At 44.8% G+C, this 21,004-nt stretch overlaps 1 protein-coding gene across 6 annotated transcripts in view; it reads left to right on the forward strand.

The window, feature by feature from the left end:
• The window catches only part of BAHD1 (bromo adjacent homology domain containing 1), a 620,342-nt gene that overhangs the window by 325,864 nt on the left and 273,474 nt on the right, over positions 1-21,004 (forward strand). For all 6 annotated transcript variants that reach the window (XM_086937403.1, XM_086937408.1, XM_086937402.1 and 3 more), the window contains exon 2: positions 14,182-15,859. In XM_086937403.1, the coding sequence (XP_086793529.1) occupies positions 14,221-15,859 (1,639 nt within the window). In that variant the 5' untranslated portion in view covers positions 14,182-14,220. The remainder of the gene's footprint in view (positions 1-14,181; positions 15,860-21,004) is intronic.

A 21,004-nucleotide genomic window follows, 5' to 3' on the forward strand; every position in this document is an offset into this window, starting at 1 on the left:
AGGGGCAAGGCTCTCCTCCCCCTACTTCTCCTCCTAGGGTTCCTCCATCTCCTACGCCTGGGGACACCCTCACACAACTCTCTCCCCAACCTGGAGTCGAAACCCACAGGCTGAACCGGTGACAGGGGTGAGTCCTCCCTCTCCCTGCACCCCCTCCCAGAGTTCCGCACCCTCCTACCCGGAGAAGTACCTCTGGGAGTCACTTCCGGGGGGACTCTGGTTTCAGATGTCCCTCCCACCAGGGCAGGCAACTCCTCTCCTTGGCCACCCAACCCGGGATCTGTGCCCTGTGGCTGAGCTGGTGACAGAGAAGAGACCCTCCTCCCTCTGCACCCCCTCCCAGAGTTCCGCACCCTCCTAACTGGAGTGGTACCCCTGGGAGTCCATTTGGTAGGGACCTGCATTACAGGAACCCCACCCTCCAGGCCAGGCAACTCCTGAACCTGAACCCCCAGTCCAGGATCTAAACCCTGTGACTGGTCAGACCCCCGAACCACTAGAGCTCTGATTATTGATGCTCCGGGTTCTCCTGACATAAGGGGATCCCTCCCTCTGGATGACACCTCGGGACAGCCTAGCCTCCCAACCTGGGGTTCTCTTAAAAAACACTCCAGGCCCGGTGACCACAGCTGAGGCACCTCGGGACACCTCCCCGTCTCACACCCTTCAGGATCACTCCCCTCAGCCTTCCCAGACGCTCTGGCACTTACCCAGAGGTCTGCCTCCCGTGCAAGTTCCCTGGGGTCTGAGAACCCGCACTGCAACAGATGGTGACGCAGTCTTGGGAACCAACTCCTCAGCATTTGCTCCCGGATAACGGCATGGCACAGCCCATCCCAATCCTCCACTGCTCTCCTCACCACCCAATCCTCCAGTACAGTCCAACACTCCTCCTCAAACTCTCCCCAGGACTGATGGGACAGCTTTCCCCTGCCCCTGAGCACTAACCCGTCCTCCTCTTCCGGGGAATCAGGCGCGGTCTCCTGAGTTTCGGGAGTGGGACTCCTTGCACTGGACCTACACTCGCTGCCACCACTGGATCCCACCCTCCTCGGCGAATCCAGACTCCTAAAACCACTCTCAGGGGACAACCTACCCACCTGAGCTGATCTCTCTCTGGCGAAGGCCCTCTCCGCCTCCGCCATCCTCTCCTGGGCTAGGACTTTTTCAGTCTTTAGTCGCTGCTCTTCTACCCTCAGCTGCGCTAAGCCCTCGGCATGCCTGAGCTTTGCCAGCGCCAGCTGATACTCCCTCTCTTCCCTCCTATCTACCCACTCTTCTGGGGACAGGGAAAGGGATTGGGCAGTGGCCCTGGGGCTGGACCCAGTGCTGGACTCCCTATCTACAGTGTCCTCATCAGCTCCTGGCATCTCCGCCCTCACAAATTCTTCCTCCTCCTCATTGGAGTAATTACCTCCCAGGGTTCTGGATGGGGAGCCCTCTCTCTGGTCTCTAACCCACTGACCCTTCAAAACCTCGGGAGGGTAGTCCGATAAGTCCCCACCAATCTCCAAGGGCTCTACCCTCTTGAGGGCCTCATAGAGAAACAAATTCCTCCTAATGTTCCCCACTGGGGGTATCCCTCTCTCCAGGAGGAAGTCCATCACCTCCTGTTCGGTGTACTCCATCAGTTCCACTTCCTGGTAAATCAACCCCATCGTGGCGAGGTACACCCGGGACACACCCTCCCAGTGGAACAAGGGGACAGTTCGGAACACTCTTCAGGAGGAAGCAATTTAGCAAACAATCTTCCAAACAATAATCCCCACCACAAGGCTCTACTTGGGGTGTAACCTGTGGCCGCTGTGGTACTGCGCAAACACAAGTCCTATCCCACCGCTTGCCACCAATGTAAGAAATGGGGGTTACCCAAATCTCCAAGGGGGTAGCATGGCATCAAGCGGGCAGGCCAAACTTCGAGGACATGTGAAGCATTCACGCAGTACCCACAGACGACACACCAATCACACCACAAAAGAGTCACAACACCACCTTTGGTTGGAAAAAGATTAAGTTTAGTTATGTCTCCAACCTGCAAGGTAAAAAGGAGTAGAATAGTGGTAGTCACAACAAGGCGCCAAGTACTTCAGAGGGGGATTATTTACATGGGGCAAAAAGGGGTTGAGTTCAAAGTCCATGCTGAAAGGAAAAAGGTTGATTAAATGAACATTAGACCTGGGGCCAACCTGGCGGGGCCAACTCAGGCTCTCATCCTCGGGGGAAGGCTGTAATTGCAAACTCCAACATTATGCATAAACACACTTCCTGCGTTATAACGCCAAACCCCACCCCTGTAAGGGAAAAACAGAGCATCACAGCACATTTAATATTAGACAGGAGCACCTATCATGAATCAACCTGGCTGGCTCATTAACCAGGGGCATGAACAGGGGCCTGGAATAACTCGTCAGGCCAGCTTAGGGGCACCCCTGCAGTAGAAGGGAACACCCAGATTTACTCCACCCTCCACCTACGGGTATAAAACAACAGGTAGGAAGGCACCTGGCATTCAATAATATCTGAGGTATACACCCTAGGCATCAAAGGTAACCTGGGAACATGGCTTTTCAGCCCCCAACCAGCAACATAAACTTTAGGCAGTGCGTTGGCAACAACTCTTCCTGGGTCACCTTAGAGGAGGCAATATTCCCTGGGGCATAGAACCATAGGCCTACAAACCTCAACGTAGGGTACACCCTCCTCGGGGCATAAACATATAGATTGAATGTTAAGCCTATCCTCTAGGGGCCGGAGCATCTGTACATGAGCTTCACGACCTGACTGGGACCCTATGCACCACAGATAACAGGCAACCATTAGGCATCTCTGTCAGTTCACTCTTCAGGTGACTGTCCACTCCAGGGTCCACCTATATAGCCTGAACTGAAAGCACCTACAACCTTGTGCCCTATCACGAGGTGTCTTAAGTGTACAAGTCATGGGTGGGGGCGAGCACCGACCCTGTGCCCCGCTGCCCTCTCCACCCTCTTCATATGCCCCACTCACCGGCTGCTCCCGGGGATGTCCTTTGGGCTGTGGGCTCTCCTCCCGCTGCTGGCCCCTTTCTCAAGGAGGCCGGTCAGGCAAGGTGAGGGGAGGGGCAGGCACCGTCTCGTACCTCGACGCCCCCTCCCACTCGCTCTGATATGGGTGGGCACAGCGGGGCTTCCCTCTTCCTCGTGGGATCCCCGCTAATAGCTTATCTCGACACCCGGGATCTCCCAGAAGGGCTGCAAGGCTCACACCTTACTGGGACATCAAGCCGCTCAGGTCGGGAGGCGGGACTGGCACCGACAGTGTGCCCCGGTCCCGCCTACCTCACCGGCCCCTCGCGTGGGCACAGACCGGCGGGGTGAGCTCTCGCTCCGGTCGCTTCTTCTTTGGCGGCGGGGCTTGCACCGACAGTGTGCCCTGGCCCCGCCTCTTTAACCGGCCCTCACTCTCTCTGGGTCACAGACCGGCGGGGTGGACTCCCGCTCCGGTCGCTTAATCTTCGGGGCTCCCCCTTCGTCCACGGGGGCCCCTCACCAGCGCTTCACCCGGGTCCCCCTCCTACCTCACGGGGACCCGGGGCTTGGATTCAGCTTCTCCGGCCTTCCCGGCCGACAGCCAATCCCTGCGCGGCCTTCAAAGGTCACGGCCGCGCAGGCCAATCCGTGCGCGGCGGGGGCGGGCCGATGACGGGGCCTGGCCCCCCGTCACGTGATGCGGGAGTCGGCGGCCTCCGGGCCGAGCGCGGCCCTTCCTTCATTTCTCAAGTATTTTTTGAAAAAACTTTTTGTATTATTGCATGGGAAACATGGCATCAAATAGACACTTCATCACGACAGTCAGTGCAAAAACGTGAAGAAATATATACAAATATTTACAAAAGTATATCACAGTGAAGGCAACATACACTTACAAACATGGTAAGACAACATATAATCAAATTCATATGGTGACACCAACTATTGTCTGTGACATAGATTCAAAAGCACATAGTTGCAAATTGAACACTTTTTTACAAATTGTTAACGAAAATAGAGCCAGTCCTATGATAACAAAAACCTGTGAACAGGGCGGAACTTAAGATGGAATAGCCTGCCTGTCACGCAACACCTGTGAATAATAAGTTATAAGAAGTTGCAAGAAGGGTCCACAATAGTGGTATGAGTTTGTCCCTGTCTGCACCCCTAGTTCTTGACACAGGCTGGGGGTCAACGCGTTTCGAACCTTGTTTATTCTAGGTTCTCCTCAGGACGAGGACTGGATGACGATGTACCTTCTCAGCCAGAATATTAACTGCATGGAGAGAAGGGTGAAGAGCCACTGGAATTGGTCTGCAAATGGTGTCAAAGATGCCGGATCAAGTGGCGCCCAGGGCGAGTCGTATTAGTCAAGGACTCACATTCTCTTAATTTTAGTGTTTATAACGTAGAAGGCGGCTGCACGCGATGAACGCTGTGCGAAGGAGACACGTCTGCTACAAAGTGTCTGGGCGGGAATCAATCTCTCGCTGTCAGTCAGAGCCTTCTACAGTCAGAGTCTGTAGTCGTCCGTGATCTGCCGGTCCGGTCAGATTAGTGAGTGGGCGCACACAGGGCGGCGCCCACTCACTAATCTGACCGGACCGGCAGATCACGGACGACTACAGACTCTGACTGTAGAAGGCTCTGACTGACAGCGAGAGATTGATTCCCGCCCAGACACTTTGTAGCAGACGTGTCTCCTTCGCACAGCGTTCATCGCGTGCAGCCGCCTTCTACGTTATAAACACTAAAATTAAGAGAATGTGAGTCCTTGACTAATACGACTCGCCCTGGGCGCCACTTGATCCGGCATCTTTGACACCATTTGCAGACCAATTCCAGTGGCTCTTCACCCTTCTCTCCATGCAGTTAATATTCTGGCTGAGAAGGTACATCGTCATCCAGTCCTCGTCCTGAGGAGAACCTAGAATAAACAAGGTTCGAAACGCGTTGACCCCCAGCCTGTGTCAAGAACTAGGGGTGCAGACAGGGACAAACTCATACCACTATTGTGGACCCTTCTTGCAACTTCTTATAACTTATTATTCACAGGTGTTGCGTGACAGGCAGGCTATTCCATCTTAAGTTCCGCCCTGTTCACAGGTTTTTGTTATCATAGGACTGGCTCTATTTTCGTTAACAATTTGTAAAAAAGTGTTCAATTTGCAACTATGTGCTTTTGAATCTATGTCACAGACAATAGTTGGTGTCACCATATGAATTTGATTATATGTTGTCTTACCATGTTTGTAAGTGTATGTTGCCTTCACTGTGATATACTTTTGTAAATATTTGTATATATTTCTTCACGTTTTTGCACTGACTGTCGTGATGAAGTGTCTATTTGATGCCATGTTTCCCATGCAATAATACAAAAAGTTTTTTCAAAAAATACTTGAGTTGTTGGGTAATATTCTAATCCCTGGCTGCACCTTACTGATTGGCTGTGCAGCTTCTTACTCTGTTTCTAACTTTCCTGATCAGCCACTTAGCTCTGTTTCTCAATTATTGAGGTCCAGGTTGGTCAGTAGCAGGACCCCACACCTTCATTGGTGCACCCTTCCTTCATTTCGGCAGCCCTCTCCTGGTACCGGGGGCCGCCGCAACGATCACCACAGCAGTGGGAGGAATCCCCACGACAGCGCCGGGCCGCGGCGGTGATTTCCGGTGGCAATAAGGGGTAGGCTCCCTTTTAATTAATTCTCCACATCGGCAAAAGCGCGCTTCCTCCAACGGCGCTAGTCACAAGCTGCCTCAGTCTCCACAGGGAAAACAGCGAAAATGGCGCTATTTACAAGCTGCCACAGTCTCTATATAGAACAGCGCTTTTCATAGCGCACGGCGCCTCCCTCTGCCCACAACTTCAGCTCCTTCCTCAGACCACGCCAAGGGGGCTGGAATTTAGCGCTTCACCACACAGCGCTGGACAAGCGGGCTTTTCAACACTAGGGGGCCACAACAGTCCCAGGGGCCCAGCGCTTCCACGGGGCCTCACACCACCTTAGCCCGCAGCAGTTCCTATGGGGGCACAATCTTACCCAGGGGGCTTCAGAGGGGCAGACAGTCCCACAGCAGTTCCTCAGGGGCACACTCCTCACCTCCTGGGCGCTTCTTCACACAGCGCTGGCGTGGTACCCGGTCAAATAGCGTCAGTGACCTGGATAGGGGCCCTCCCTTGTCAGGGGCCCATGGGGACAGTAGAGGGGGGTTTATAGGGGTGCAGGGCCCAGCTCACAGGCCCATGTGGCGGTAGCACCTGACAGCAGGTCCCCTCTCTTCCTTGTCCCAGCGCTGACTGACTCTCTGGTGACACTTCTCCCTATTTATACCCTCCTCCCAGGCAGTGCCAGGACCTTCTAGAATGTTGGCACATCTAGCCTAAACTGGTTCTAGGGGAGGGGGTGAGCACCCTGGGTGCCAGGCTTTCCCTCCAAAAGCTAGGGGTAGCTGGGTAATATTATCTAGACCGCTGACCGATGGCAGTCCAGTGGCAAAACCCAGGGCCATGGCATCCATTTTAAGAACACAGTACATTTTAGTCAGGTACATTTTTAAAATGGGGATTGTTTTCTGCACACCATTTCATAACATTTAATCTCACAACAGGGCAACTCTTACCACACATGGTCCATACATATTTAATACCATGGGGGAGTCATTCAAATTAGGGGGACAAAAAGCGAAAAATTTTGGGGGAAAAAGGCCAAGTCCAACACTCAGCTATATATTGGCTTCACTTAAAATAATGGTGTTTTGTATCGTACACCCTGTCTTAATAAATCTGTAATGTTGCCAGCACCAGATTTATTGCAACATGAACCCAAAGGCCACCTTAGAGGTGCCCCTTGAAAACCTACTAGTCCTTCGTGTGCTGGCTGACTGGTGTCACCCATCCAATCACCACAGACGAGTTTCTGACCACTGTAGGAGAGAGCCCGCATGCGCAGAGTTCAGGAACAATGCCTAAGGTGATCACACCTCTTTCAGCAGGATAACTGGTGATCTAGCATATCAAAGCCAGAAGATTTAAAGTCTCTATCACCTTTAAAATACGACCTCGGCTTCCCACAGACCTAAGTGATGCCACCCCCTGCCTTGAGACTCATTTGGCACCAGGACAGGCGGTACGATTAGCTAGTCAGAAGGCGTGTTCAATATCGAGCTAGTCACATCCCTAAGGTGGGCCACCTGAAGTGGACAACGAAAGAAGGGTACCACAATATTGTTTTAAGTGGAACTAGGAACTCTGGGTCAGGTTTCTGCCCACTCTCCACATGAAGTGGTCATATAGGGTGTGTAGGCACCCCAGGAGTAGGCATCCCATTGGCTACTACCTTACATTCCCCTTAACACCCATAAATTCAGTATTGAGGTGGACCCTGACACCATAAACTCAGATTCGACTACTCAGAACTGAGGAAAGATAAAGAAAGACCAACAGCGAGAACAGAGGAGCTGTACCAAAGATTGCCACCAATCCCTGCCAGGCTACTTGCCCCACGACAATTGCAGAGATTGACTTGTCCAAAAGCTGCATTTCCTCCCCAAGCCCTTAAAGGACTATCCAGCATCTCAGCAACCAACAAGGTTTAGGCAATACTGTCATCTTTGGAGGCATTGCTGTGATCACTTCCTTCATAAGCAAACAGATATCTCAGTAAAGAATCCAGAAATAAAGTATAAAACCATCAGATCAAGCAGGAGCAATTGTAATCATGACCATAGAAAACTATGAATATGAGGTTGTAAAGCAATTACAAAAGGAGGAACACAATAGAGCTATAAATAAAGATGCTTCAGTGCCTGTCCTTAAAGAAATAAAACAACTGGTTGAGTTGCGACCCATGGAAGGAAGGCTATCCAAAACTGAAGCTAAATTCCTAATCAACAAAAATGCCCCATCTTTAGTGATGTCATTTTACCTCAAATCCACAAAAATCGGGTACATCCTCCAGGAAGACCTATTATTCAGGTGTTAACTCAATTGTAGAACCATCAGCAAAATATGTGGATGTATTCCTAAAATCTCTTAAAGCACAAATCCTGAGTAATATTATATCAATGATTCCATGGACACAGTGATACCATGGACATTATAAACACACTTGACAATGAAGAATTTGATGACGAAAAAGAGATCCTAGTAATGTTGGATTTGTCAGCCGGTATACTAACATTCCAAGAGATCCTTAGCTAGAAGCCTTGGCATTTTTGGGGAATCTAAACCAAGACTACATCAAGGTCCCATTAATTTAATTAGGGAGTAGGTATAGATCTATTTAAGAAATATTTTTTTCTATTTCAATAAAAAATACTACATGTAGATTAAAGGGACTGCAATGGAGTGTCCATTCGCTTCAAAAATGGCCATTGTGTGCATGGACAAGTATGAGGAAAGATATGTTGTTCAAACCTCATGTACATAAGTGCAAGAGATATTTTGAGGACATCATCATGGTTTGGGAAGGAAATGAGGAGAAGTTGAACAAGTTCTTTGAATAGCTGAACATTAGAAGCCCACGTGGTTCATCGTGCAATACCGAGCAGAGAATGCATTAAGTGCTGTCCCATGCTATAGCCCCTGGCAGAGCTGTTTCGGACGGAGGGCAGTGATGGGGGTATCATAATAGATGGCCTCAAACATATATTATCTCTCTATGCGGACGAGCTCCTATTGTATCTAAAGGCCTGGCCTGATGGAATGGGGGGTGCAGTCATGCTTTTAAAAGAATTTGGGTGCTGTCAGGGTAAGGGTTAATAGAGCTAAAACGTGCATATTCCCCTATGTGAGGGAGACCCCCTGCCATTAGACTTCTCCCCGGATTCTCTGTGAGCTGCCACGATTTTTAAGTATTTGGAGATGAGTGTACCATGACCTAGACGACCTACGAGATGGGAACTTAGGGAACGCCCTCCGGTCCCTTCGGCCCAGTGTAGCCTTTTGGAGATCTTTGCGCCTTTCTCTCATGGCTCCAATGTTGAGCGCCAAGATGGTAACACTCCCACAATTATTGTATTTTTTTTACAAACCTGTAGATTACAATACACACCTCTTGGTTCAAACAATTAGATAGATTCCTCCGTGAACTGATGTGGGATGGTGGCCACTATAGAGACTCTCTGGAGATCCTGAGATTCCCACCAGGGGTTGGGGGACTGGGAGCGCCAGACTTTGAACTGTCTTACCTAGCAGCACAACTGCAGTGGGTAGCTAAATGGCTAGATGAATTTCACACACACGACCTTAGGGCTACACCTAGTCGGGGGCAACTGCTGACACGCCTCTTATGCCCTGCAATAATCATCCAACGACCCAGTGTATTGCTGCAAATGGCATTGCAATGTTGGCGCCGTTGTGTTGTACGAGGCCAGAGAGCTCCTTTATATGCACCTGCTTTGCCACTTGTGGGCCACCCTCTTGGAGACCCCATTACTTGTTTTACTTCTGCCCAACTGTCACAGTGAACAGAGAAGCAGGGCTCGAGACAGTGGGAGGTTGTTTCTTGCAAGGAACCCTCATCCTACTAGAGGACTTGTCCACTACCTACACATTATCCAGAGGCCAGTTCCTGGTGTATGAAGTATTATTATGAACATTCATGGAATATATATATATATATATATATATATATATATATATATGCCACGGGTAGGGATGAACCCCCACTCCACTACCTACACATTATCCAGAGGCCAGTTCCTGGTGTATGAAGCATTATTACGGGTAGGGAGGAACCCCCACGTCACACGGTTCTCCAGCTGTTTCTCTCTATGGGCGCCGCTCGGCACCTGGTGAACTGGTTTTACTGAGCGCTGAATGAGATGGGGAGGTGACCACTAGAGAACCTGAGGGTGCAATGGCAATGGGTGGAGAGGTTGGGACATGATATCACCGACAAGGAGTGGGGGAGAAAACTAGCTTATCCCCAAAAAATCCTACGAAATACCTGACTGAAATATACACAGTTAATTATCTACATCTGACGTACCTCACCCCACATAGACTACAACTAATATATGGGGGGGCCCTCGGGTTGTCCCCACTGATGGGTACTAGATGCAGACTTCTGCCACGTCTTGGGGTTGCCACATTTTGTAGACCTTTTAACAGAGGCTCCAGGCTGCACTTGGGAACGCTTTAACAATGCAGATCTGTCTCTTGGGGGACTTTCCCAGACCCAAACCACGCAAAATGGATACTAGATTTACAGACTTGACCCTGGCCTGATGCAGAATCGCGAATTGCTAGGCTTGGAACTCAGACAAGGGGCTGAGATTCGAAATATGGGAGAGGGCCCTTGCGCTTTGGGCAGTGGCGGAGGGACAAGCCCTTAGAAGGGTGGACACGCAGGGAATACGCAGACATCCGGTAGCGGACCTATGGCAGGTAATTTTGACAGCCTGGGAACAGCTCAGAACCAGGGAATCACGAGGACGGAGTGGGGAGTTCAGATGAATCTGATGAGGGAGAGGGGGAACAGGGAGGAAACTGAAAGATCTGAAATCATGATGCACAAAACCCTGCAACATAAACCCAACGACTTACCTACTTGCCGCACACATGGCTACACTAGGGATAACTCCTCAGACCCCACTGCTAGCTAAGTGAATCTAAATTAATGCAAAACAGCAGTGTTTACATAACTGCATGCCGAGTCTGAGAATGCATGCATGTGGGAACGGGTAACATATGCTTGAGAATTATAACATAAGGATACTAGATATTATATATATACACGCATGTATTTTTGATGGTCATACGAGGTATATATGCTCCTATGAGACAGAAATGGACTGATATTGAATATGCTGGTTAATAGAATGCAAACAATTATCGGGATGTACAAATTAACATTCAAATGACAATCAAAAGATTTTTTTAAAAAGCTTTGTACCGTTCTAAATATTTCAAACCCATAGAAAATTTTAGACGCTGGAACACTAACCTTTTTCACAATTCTCTCTCGGGACTGTATGGACTGATTACAAAATGCGAGTTTTTTTGGAAGACAAATAATAAAATGGATATTAAGAGTTTTGTTGTGCACTTCTTGTGATAGTTGTGTTGGACAGATATAATTGTTGTATTATAGTATTACTATGTTCTTGAGTTGTTTGATGACTTAAATTTGTGTAACAACATGTTGGTCTTTTAGTTAGGAGAGTATGACTCAGGGATGTGGAATTCTTATAGCCCGACGCCCAGGACATACTGTTTGGAGTCAAAGGCAACACGTTTTCTTGTGTATCTTGTCCTTGGGACAAGTAGGCCCAACCTCCTACAGCACTAACACTTTGCCTGCCAGTTTACAGTACCATAATATAGATCAGGGAAGAAGGGCATTGTCTGTAGTTAAGGTAATATTTCTGTCCATGTGGTAATGCTTTTCAAACTTGTATGTATGGTTCATTAATGCAAAGCCTTTATTATTAGGGTGAACGCTCTAAGTAAATGTTGTAAGCTCAGACTGCACTACTGACAGTGGTTCCAGTACAAAAATGTGTACACACGTTTTCAAAGTTTAGCAATATGAGGCTATGTACAATGATCCCAGAATGCTCTCTGATTAGATGCAACTATTTGCAGAGCTTGAAAGCAAGATTGATGATTCTTTGCTTTAAAAAAAAATGTTCACAAAAAAATGCAAGTAGGCAGGAAAACATGTCGCTAAACCACTGTAAAGTTTTATGTACCATTTCTTTGCAGCATCATTTAGTAACATGTATTGATGTATGCTAGTATTTCTCAGAAATATTCATAGTAGAAAATCAGTGTAACCAGTTTCAATAAGATTATGGGAAATAAAAAGAAACAAGCATTGGCCAAGCCAGCAGGTCTGAATTTGTGGTCAGCCTTTTGATTTAGTCAATGTGGGACTAGTTTTAGCACAGCTTTTTAAACAATTTTTTTGGTGTGGGAGCTGCCTGGCCCTCACCATTATAACAAACATTGGCAAAAGAAAAAAAAGTTGTACTCAAAAAGCACACATTGCCACCGTAGTTCCTGGCACTGAACACAACTTCTTTGTGTGCTGATATGCTGTTTGTGAAAGAGCAGAACACTGTCACTCACAGTGAAGCAAGCCGGTAGACAGTGACTGAAATGTAATCAACATAAAAGGCCATGGTTATTGCCAGACCTAATTAGGATGTCCAATTTTTAAAGAAAGTCTCAAAAGTGAACCCATGGTGTATGGCCTTCCATTAAGTGTGTATGTGTGTATATATGTGTGTGTGTGTGTGTATGTATGTATGTATGTATATATATGTATATATATGTATACACATACACACACACATATATAATATGGAATTTAACAGATTTTGTGAATTCACAAGCATTAACAGAAGTAGGCCAAGAAATAGTACTCCTAGAAAATATTTATGAACTGCATTTTAGCTTGAGCAAATTTGCATGTGTAGATGTGCTCATGCGAAAACCTGAGTGTTTACAAGTTCACTTTCCTTCCAACCACTTTTTTTCCCAACCTTGAAAGAAGTTTTATGTCTGCCATTATCAGGTGTAAATTTCAAACTATTCTCAGTTTGGGAAAAGATTAGGGAAGAGTCGGTGAATACCCTTAAAAACATGCTAGTCAATAGATTTGCACTCACTCAAAAGGACATTCCAACCACCTTGAGCTCCAGTATGTGGATCTGCGGAAACGTGACAACATAAGGGGATTGCTGTTATTTAAACCCCACTACAGTATGAGCCCTGGCATAATCGAAGGGGCTATATCCGAGCTCTTACATAATGAGATTGCTGCCTAATTTGTCACTGCATTACATGGCACAAAATGAACAAGTGGGTTTTGTTGCTGGACAAGTAGATTTATGAAGATTTTTGAAGCAACATGCCCCATGGACAAGTAGATATCCACACCCTTGATTTAACGTCCTTTTTAGATGCTCGTGCTGAGGATGAAACTGTTCATGAATAAGATTTGTTAAATGTGTATATGCTTACACATTGATTGCAAGCTGTGTGTATATATTTTAGTAATGAATTGCATTGATGGCCAGTGGTGGTCCCCCGCCTTTATATGTTGATAATGATCCCTCTCTTATGGGCCTTAACCCCAGTGTGATAAAACAACTTGTACCTGGTGGGATGTGTACTCATCCTGACCTCTTTGAAGGTAATATGGCTTATGCAATGCTGTAACTTTTGGATGAATTGCTGGGATCCCTTCCTTCATTAGTTCACAGAAAACTCAGTGAAGGGCCCAACCTAAAACAGTAGTTTGAAGTACGCTGTTTCTTACTCAGAATAGTGTATTTTGTTTGTGTATAGTTGTTTATGCTTAGAACAATTTAGATAAATCAATCATATTTCATCATTCATGCCTTAGGGTAAGGGTTTTAGGGGATATACATTGTGCTCGTGTAATTGATTTACTCTGAAAGATCCTGTAGCACGTCACTGGGCAGTTCTTTTATTCTGATCAGATAGGTTGAATGAACTCCAGTAAGATACTTCCCCAGAAAGGGAAGTCTGGATGAACCATCACTATCTGATCAAAGGGTAACCGAACCTAGCTGAAAGCTGGGAATAAAGGGGCTGTTTCCAGACATGACCATAAAGTATCTTCTGACTATGCTATGGAAAAAAGTATCCGGCAGGTTGATTAGGAATTTATCAAATATATTCCAGAGTTTTGCTGCTTCCTTGCAAATGTGCGAGTTAAAAGTCTCTCCTCTGGTTGATTTTTCAGTAGTCCCCCTCTATGTTTACTTACTTTAGCATTCTTGATGTACAGACATTAGTGCACAACCCAGCCACGCTTATTAGCTTTTCTTGTTCAAGAGGCAAAATCGTTTGCGAAAGTTGAAGAGCATAGTGTTTAACATCATGATGTGTCTAAAAGCGACTTAGTTGCATGCAACAAGTATTATGACTCAATTTATCTGGTGTTTGGAAAACAATGTTTATTCCTTTGTCTTTAATAATACAAAACATGTTTACAAATGTTATTTTTGAAGGTTTTTTTATTGTTTAATCTGTTTGTGTAGCTTTGTATAATAGTTAAAACATTTTAATGCTTATATATGAAGCGTTGCCTTTGAAAAATAAATTCTTGTAAATGTTATTAATGTATTAGTTTTGCTACGTGTCTGTGAATACTTCTGTTGACCAGAAATAACTGTGTTTTCTATTGGTTTCCAGAACTTTGCTTCAATTAGATGACAGCTACACTCCTATCCTATGACCCATGCCTGGACAAAACATCTTTTCCTGCTTAAGGATCCAATTGGTTCCGCTGACCTCATTGTGATGTGGACAGAAGCAGAAAGGATGGATATCATGGAAGCAGAATGCAGCGTGGAAGGGGCCATCAAAGGACAAACCTGCAGTCGAATGTTTTCCGGTGTGGGCAAAGGCACAAAATGTCAGAAAGTGCAAAAGTCCTACCCCTTGCGGAAGCGCTTGCACCCACTTAGTGAAAAAACGTGCAAAGTACTCCTTACCAGGCTGGAAGATGTGACTGGATCAGTGACAAAAGATAGCCAAAGTGGTACTAAACAGGGCCTTTCATGTTGGATAAGTGATGTTATACCTGGTTGTTTCCCGGAAACCCTCCAGAATGAGAGTAGTCCTGTGGAAATGAATGTGACTCACACAACGGGGCAAAGGTGCAAAACTAGTTGTTCATTAAGGGAACCAGACCCTGATCCACCAGAGCCTCGGAAACGGCGGCTAGCCTCACTCAACGCTGAAGCAGTGAATAACCTGTTGTTTCAAAGAGACGATCCTAGGACTTCCTCCAGGCGTATTCGGAGAGACTCCACCAAAGTCAGTTCAGAATGTATTTCCAAGAGCCTCGCTCACATAACTGACAAGAAGTGGTCTTCGTTGCAAAAATCCACACAGAACATGTGTGGAAGAAGGAACAAAAATGATTTGCGCGCAAAATGTCACATTTCTAACGAGTCACTGGATACTGTTTTTGAAGAGGGTAATAAAAGTGGCGACAGTGCAGTCATTCACCTTCCTGCTCCAAAGAGACTTGCCAGTCTGAACGCAGTGGCATTCTTGAGACTAACCAATGAAAAAGACCATCCCTTGAGACAGAGGAATAAATTGGGTCCTGACGCCAAGTCTGAGAACCACTGCACCAAACCAAAAGTTAAGTGGGCCAAATCTACCAAGAAGAACTGTGTCAAGTCCAAAAAGGAAATGTTACATGGACATCTAGAGGACCAGAACGGACGGCAAAAAGGCGTAAATGGTGACTTACAGAAAACAGAACTTCAGGAGACCTCAAAACTTGCTGCTAAAATGGACAGCATACAGAACGAACCTTCGTCAAAATACCATGATAGCACAGAGGCTCTATATCACAGACTGCCTTTGCTAATGGGAGGCCAAGCTGCAATGAAGCCTGAATTTGGACGACCTGGGGAGAAGTCACCAACTCCCAAACAGGAGTTTCAACAGCCATCATTCCCATTGCATCAGCTCCACACCTTGCCTATCCCAGGCATTCCTACTGATTGTACCTGTCTATTTGAAACTTCAGATATAACCCCACTGGATGGGTTTTATGTTTCCTATGGCCAAAGTGGAATGCATTACAGTGACTTTTCACACTGCTCCGTGTATCCTAAAGCTGAGGAGTTTTCACAGGCAGTTTCTTGTCAGGGTCTCCTGGTTTCACAGAGTACTCTCCCATCTAGTACCCCTTTTCAGCATCTCCGCAGTTGCAACTCCCGATATTGCTTTGGGGAGGACTCTGAGTTGGACAGTTACAGCCTCTGTGGAGTTATGCACCTGCCAGTTGCCAGGATTAGCAATGGACACACAGGGCACATCAATTATCCTTACAAAATGCCTTTTACAGCAGGTAAGACCATAATCTGTCAATATGATAAAATATTATAAACTCTCTTGCTTTATTGATGAACGTTGTTGGGTTTGGTGTGAATTAAATAAGATTACTTCATCTAATTGTGGAACTTATGACTGATTTATTTTGTTTTCAAATTAGCCATAGTGACTTTTGAGAATCGTGGCTTGAATTCCTTTAAGGAGATTGTGCCTAGATGAGCATATGAATTGGCTCTGATGTGTCTGTCTGGTCCTTTTTCTGCTAACCAAGTTTCTTGTATCTAAATGTGAAGCTCAAATGGTGCCTAGATAATGTGTGTCCGTCCACTCAAATGCAGCAATCATAGCGTTATAGAAATCGAAATGTTGGTATAAACATTACTATGATTACACAGTGTCTTTAAGAAGCATTGCAATGTATGTACTGGTCCGGCCTGTTTTTGAGGTTGTCTAAAGTTTGGTATATCGACTTTGAGAATGTTTCTAGTTGGTGAGTAATAGTATGACCGCGAAATACTGACATGATATGAGAATTATTGTGTGAGCAGTATGAGCGTCAAGGCATTGAAACATGTATGAAATTAAATTCATAGAAAGACACTTTTTAAAAATGTTTCCTGAAATGTGAAATTGTTAGTGATGTTTTCTTTATTTAGGATGTACTAAAATCCCTTTTCAGCGCTTCCTATATGTTAAATTTGGACAAAGTATAACAACTACTGTGTCTCTCTTTCTCTTCAGTCCTACCATTTAATTCTTTCTATGACATGGGGTGATACAAAGAGAAGTATACATTTTTATTTTAATTAGTACAAACCATAACAAATACGTAATAAAAGTGCAGCGTGCTCAAAAAAAGTGACTAGATTTGGCAACACAGCTAAAATTACTTGCTTTGTACATGATTTTATTTTATATCAACAAACGTGCAAAAAGCAAGTTGTTACAACTGATAAAAGACAGTAAAACATTTGACATAATCTTTAACCACAGGTAGAATAAAACTCATCCTAAATAGTCAAGATGAAGGGGGAAGGATAGCACGAAGTTCGTATACCATTCTGGCAAATGCCAAGACATAAGCTTTCTATAAGAATGTCAGTCTTATATTGCTAGCAGCCTAACCCTAAATCCCCAAAAACATTCATTTTGCATTAGATGAATGCTTCCTCTATTAAACACATATTCCTCATTACGGCTCTTTTACTGTTAACCCTTTCGATGCTGATGACGAGCTCAGCTCGTCATCACCCACGGGTGTCGTGTGCTGATGACGAGCTGAGCTCGTCATGGTGCCACTAAAATGGCATTTTCCAGCACAGGGGGGGGGGAAACGCCCAGCAGCCATGTGGTTAATAAATTGTGTACTCTTTTCACAAATGTTATGAATCGTACATTCACCACTGCAAAGTCTCCCACATACAGAAAATTGTGCTTGCCAACACATCCTGAAACCAAATTGGTTAAAAAAGTATGGAGCCAATATCTATGTTCATTCAGCAGGAAGGTACACGTGCATAATAAGTGAGTTAGCGATTCTTGATGTAGACACAGTCTGCATACTGCTGAATCAGATTTATCTGTCCCTTTTGGCAATAGATATTTAGAGTAAAATTGACCTAACTGTAACAGGTTTATTTTAAGCTGACCCGTAAACGCTTCTGAAAAATAATCTTTGGTTGAAGGCGTTTATAGGTATTGATTGTAAGCCAAGTTTGGCTTCTTTTGCTGAAAATTTGCTTATGTTTAATAGAAGAAGCCTATTTGTTGAACATTTGTTTGTAAGCAGTCTACGTAAAGATTTGTACCCACAGATATTTATCCTCCAAGACTTGAAATCGCCTGGTAATGTTTGCCCCCAAGCATTTGTTTTATCCCCAAATTATATTTCCTACCAGATCAGGGCATTTTAGCATTGACCCTTCTGCCTGCCTCAATAAAAATGTGCATTTGAGAAGGCCTGCTTTCTGACGCAATTGTTGGTCTATTATACCAAATTCTACCCTTATTTCTGCTTGCAAGGGTTTCTGAGGGAGATGCAATAGTAGACGACATGCCTTACAATGTGAGATATTAGGAAGCAGTCCAAATTTGAATTGAAAGGCTTCCGTGTAAAGAGTTGAAGCCGGAATAAGATTTTCTTTCATAACTCTTAATAGAGGAATCAAAGCTGAACTGGAACACTCTTGAAATAGTTTCTGGAAAGCGAAAAAGAATGATGCATGCTTGGGCTTTCATGCATGAAGCTGCAGATGGCATCAGCCTCCGCCATGCAGCCAAACTCCTAGATATTTGTGTTTGTTGGTTATCATCACTAGTCTACTCTCCAAGTGCCTGTGACCTTTCCTTTTCAACTTATTTCTGAAAATCACAATATTTGTTTTTCTGAATTTCAATGACAATTAGTTATCTTTACAGTATTTGGTCAAAAAAGATTTTGAAGGTTTATTAATTTTTTATTAAGTAGCTCCAGTTTGTGTAAGGAGCAATGCTTGAGAGATGTGAATCTGTTTGATCCAGGTGTGTGTTCAAGTGTGTAATGAACAAGTTAGAAAGTGTTGGTGCGAGCACACACCCTTGCTTTAAGACCTCTCCGCTTAGGTACTTTAGGCTAATGCATCTGATTTTCGCCCAGTTTTATTTGGACCCATGTATTAGTGTACAAAAGTTGGAGATCGGGAAGCAAATTTGTCGAAATATTCTAAGAGGTCAGTTTCTACCATAACAAGTTCCTGTTGACATAATAATATGCCTTAGTGAAATCGATGTAGCAAACATATAGCAGTTGGTTTCTGTTAAATGACTTCTCAACTATCATCGATAATGCTACCAAATTGTCAGTTGTTCTTGATTCATATTTAAACCTTGTTTGTCTAAATGGAGTTAGTCTTTCTTTGGTAGCCCACTCCTCCAGATATGTCAATAGTAGCCTTAGGGTCATAAGGAACAGGTGGTCAAATGTATCCAAGTTACTGTATTTGTGCTCCTGAATTGTAATTCCTCACCTGGAATCAGTTCCATTTTAAGAGCTATCTTACCTGAGATGGTTGACTAGATTATATAAAGACTGCTATCATTATCCAAGGGACGTTGCCCTATTTGAGAGCCAGCTCAGCCATGTTTTGTTCCACTGTATTGATGAGATCCTTCTTAATGCTGTGTTTTGGATTAACATATATATATTTATCACCTCTGTAGGTCCAATGTTAGTACCAAAATTCGAGTTTTCTATCTTTATTCCAAGCATGTTTGAGGTGCTTCGTTCTAGCTTTGTTGTTAAAAAGCCGGATTTGGATATTGAAAGACCTCCCTTTGAGTGGACTTTTCTTTTTGCTTTTTCAGCAGGTAGTGAAAAATTCAACAAAGCCTCTTATTGTAAGTTCTTCCTCCCTGAAAGCTTAGGAGATCATGAGAAGTTAGATAGTTTTCTAATTCCAGGTCCGTATGAAGTTTCTTTAACCCTGCAAAATTCGAATAGATGAAGAAGATGCCTTTCAGAGCTTTTGTGACCGGGGATTTACGGACTCCATTCTTAGTGCTCAGTCAAGTGATTTGAATCACATTCAAAGCCACCAAAATCCAAACATAGTCAGCTAACTGTGAATTGGTTGAGTGAGCCAGTGTACAATGTCGTCCATGTAATTTGTTATTGGTTCCGTAGGAAATCCCTTGGGGTCCAGATCTGATCCCTGTGCAAATTTGAGCATTGACACTATACCAGTGGCTAATTGTGTCTGATACTCCACCCTATTGGCTTGTGATTCTTCAAGGAGTAAAACTGATGAATATCTTTCCTCAGGCATATTAGAGTCAGTGATTCCCGAATTAGCACAGATATGGTGTTTTAATAGTATAAAATTGGCTATTACCTCCGAATCGCAGGTAACAATAGTAGCTTCGTTCTGTCTTCCATTTGAGGGTGATCGAAATTCAGTGGCTTCAATAGTGCTTGAGGTTCGGTATTATAGGTCATTTTATGCCGCCAAAAGTCTCAAAATAATTCCCCAACTCAAAATATTCTTATAACTTCTTTATTAATATTCCAGAAATAAAGGTCATAATTATAATTGAAGTACTGCAAAACTTTCTATTGGAATTAATTGAATTTAATAAAATCAAAGTGTTTTGATGCTCTTTGGCCTGCTGCATATCATCATTCATCTTTTTACCTCCTTGTGTTAGTGTAGAGAGCGCTTTTCCTGGTTTCAGACTCTTCCGATTGCAGAGGCAATAATCCCAAACAGGACCTACTCTCTGTCACTCTCATTGAACTAATGCTTTGAGTGAGTTGGCTTGCTGGTGAATTATCTTCTAGACCTGATCTGACTAGAGAATGGCCTTTGGTCAATACAGTCCCAGTTGGTTTCTTAGTGGCCTTAACGGAGCTAGTTGGCATAGATGGCCTCTTTCTATCGTCTGATGTGGAATCTGGCTAATTGACTTATTGTCGGCATTGATCCATCTGTCCAAAGGATCATTAGCGGAATGCTAGCTTTTGGAGTTAAGTGGCCCTGGAGGGAGTTTAACATTTGGAAAGAATTTTACAGTGTCTCTTTTGCTTGCTGGTCTTTTACTTCTTTTTCTCTCTTTTTGTTTTTTTGCTTTTGCCTCTTGGTATTATCTTTGTAAATGATGGCGAGCTCTTAACTGCTATTGGTAGCTCTTCTGAGACAGGAGAGTTTGAGGCACATTGACTTGAGTCTAGAGACCAAAGCTTCATTTTGTCCTTATGTCTGAGGCTTGGTTGGGCATGGATCATACCTATATTACTAGGGCCATATTCTTCTGGAAGGATTTCTGACGTAGTTTCTCCTGCTGTCTTCAGTCCTGGGATAGAGTACATTTTGACGCTTTTAACTTCCTCAGTGCGTGAGGATAGTATTGCTGGAAGCGGTAATAATTTATTCACAAAAGGTCCACAAGGGCATTCTTGTTTGAGAAGCAGAAGTTCCTTATTAGCACCTGCCAGCAATTCTGTGACAGTTATATACAGGTGCTCAAAACTAGAGACAATAGATACTGTTCAGGTTCTCCAACAGTGGTATTTGAATGTCAAATTTACTAGATTGGATTTGTAACACCCCTGATGTTGCTTTCAGAGTTTGGAATAGGCGCCTTCAAACATCCTGCTCCAGAGCCTCCTTATTGTTGATCCGTTCTG

This window comes from Lissotriton vulgaris, chromosome 9 (genome assembly GCF_964263255.1).
Source record: "Lissotriton vulgaris chromosome 9, aLisVul1.2, whole genome shotgun sequence".
Classification (NCBI taxonomy): Eukaryota; Metazoa; Chordata; class Amphibia; order Caudata; family Salamandridae; genus Lissotriton; species Lissotriton vulgaris.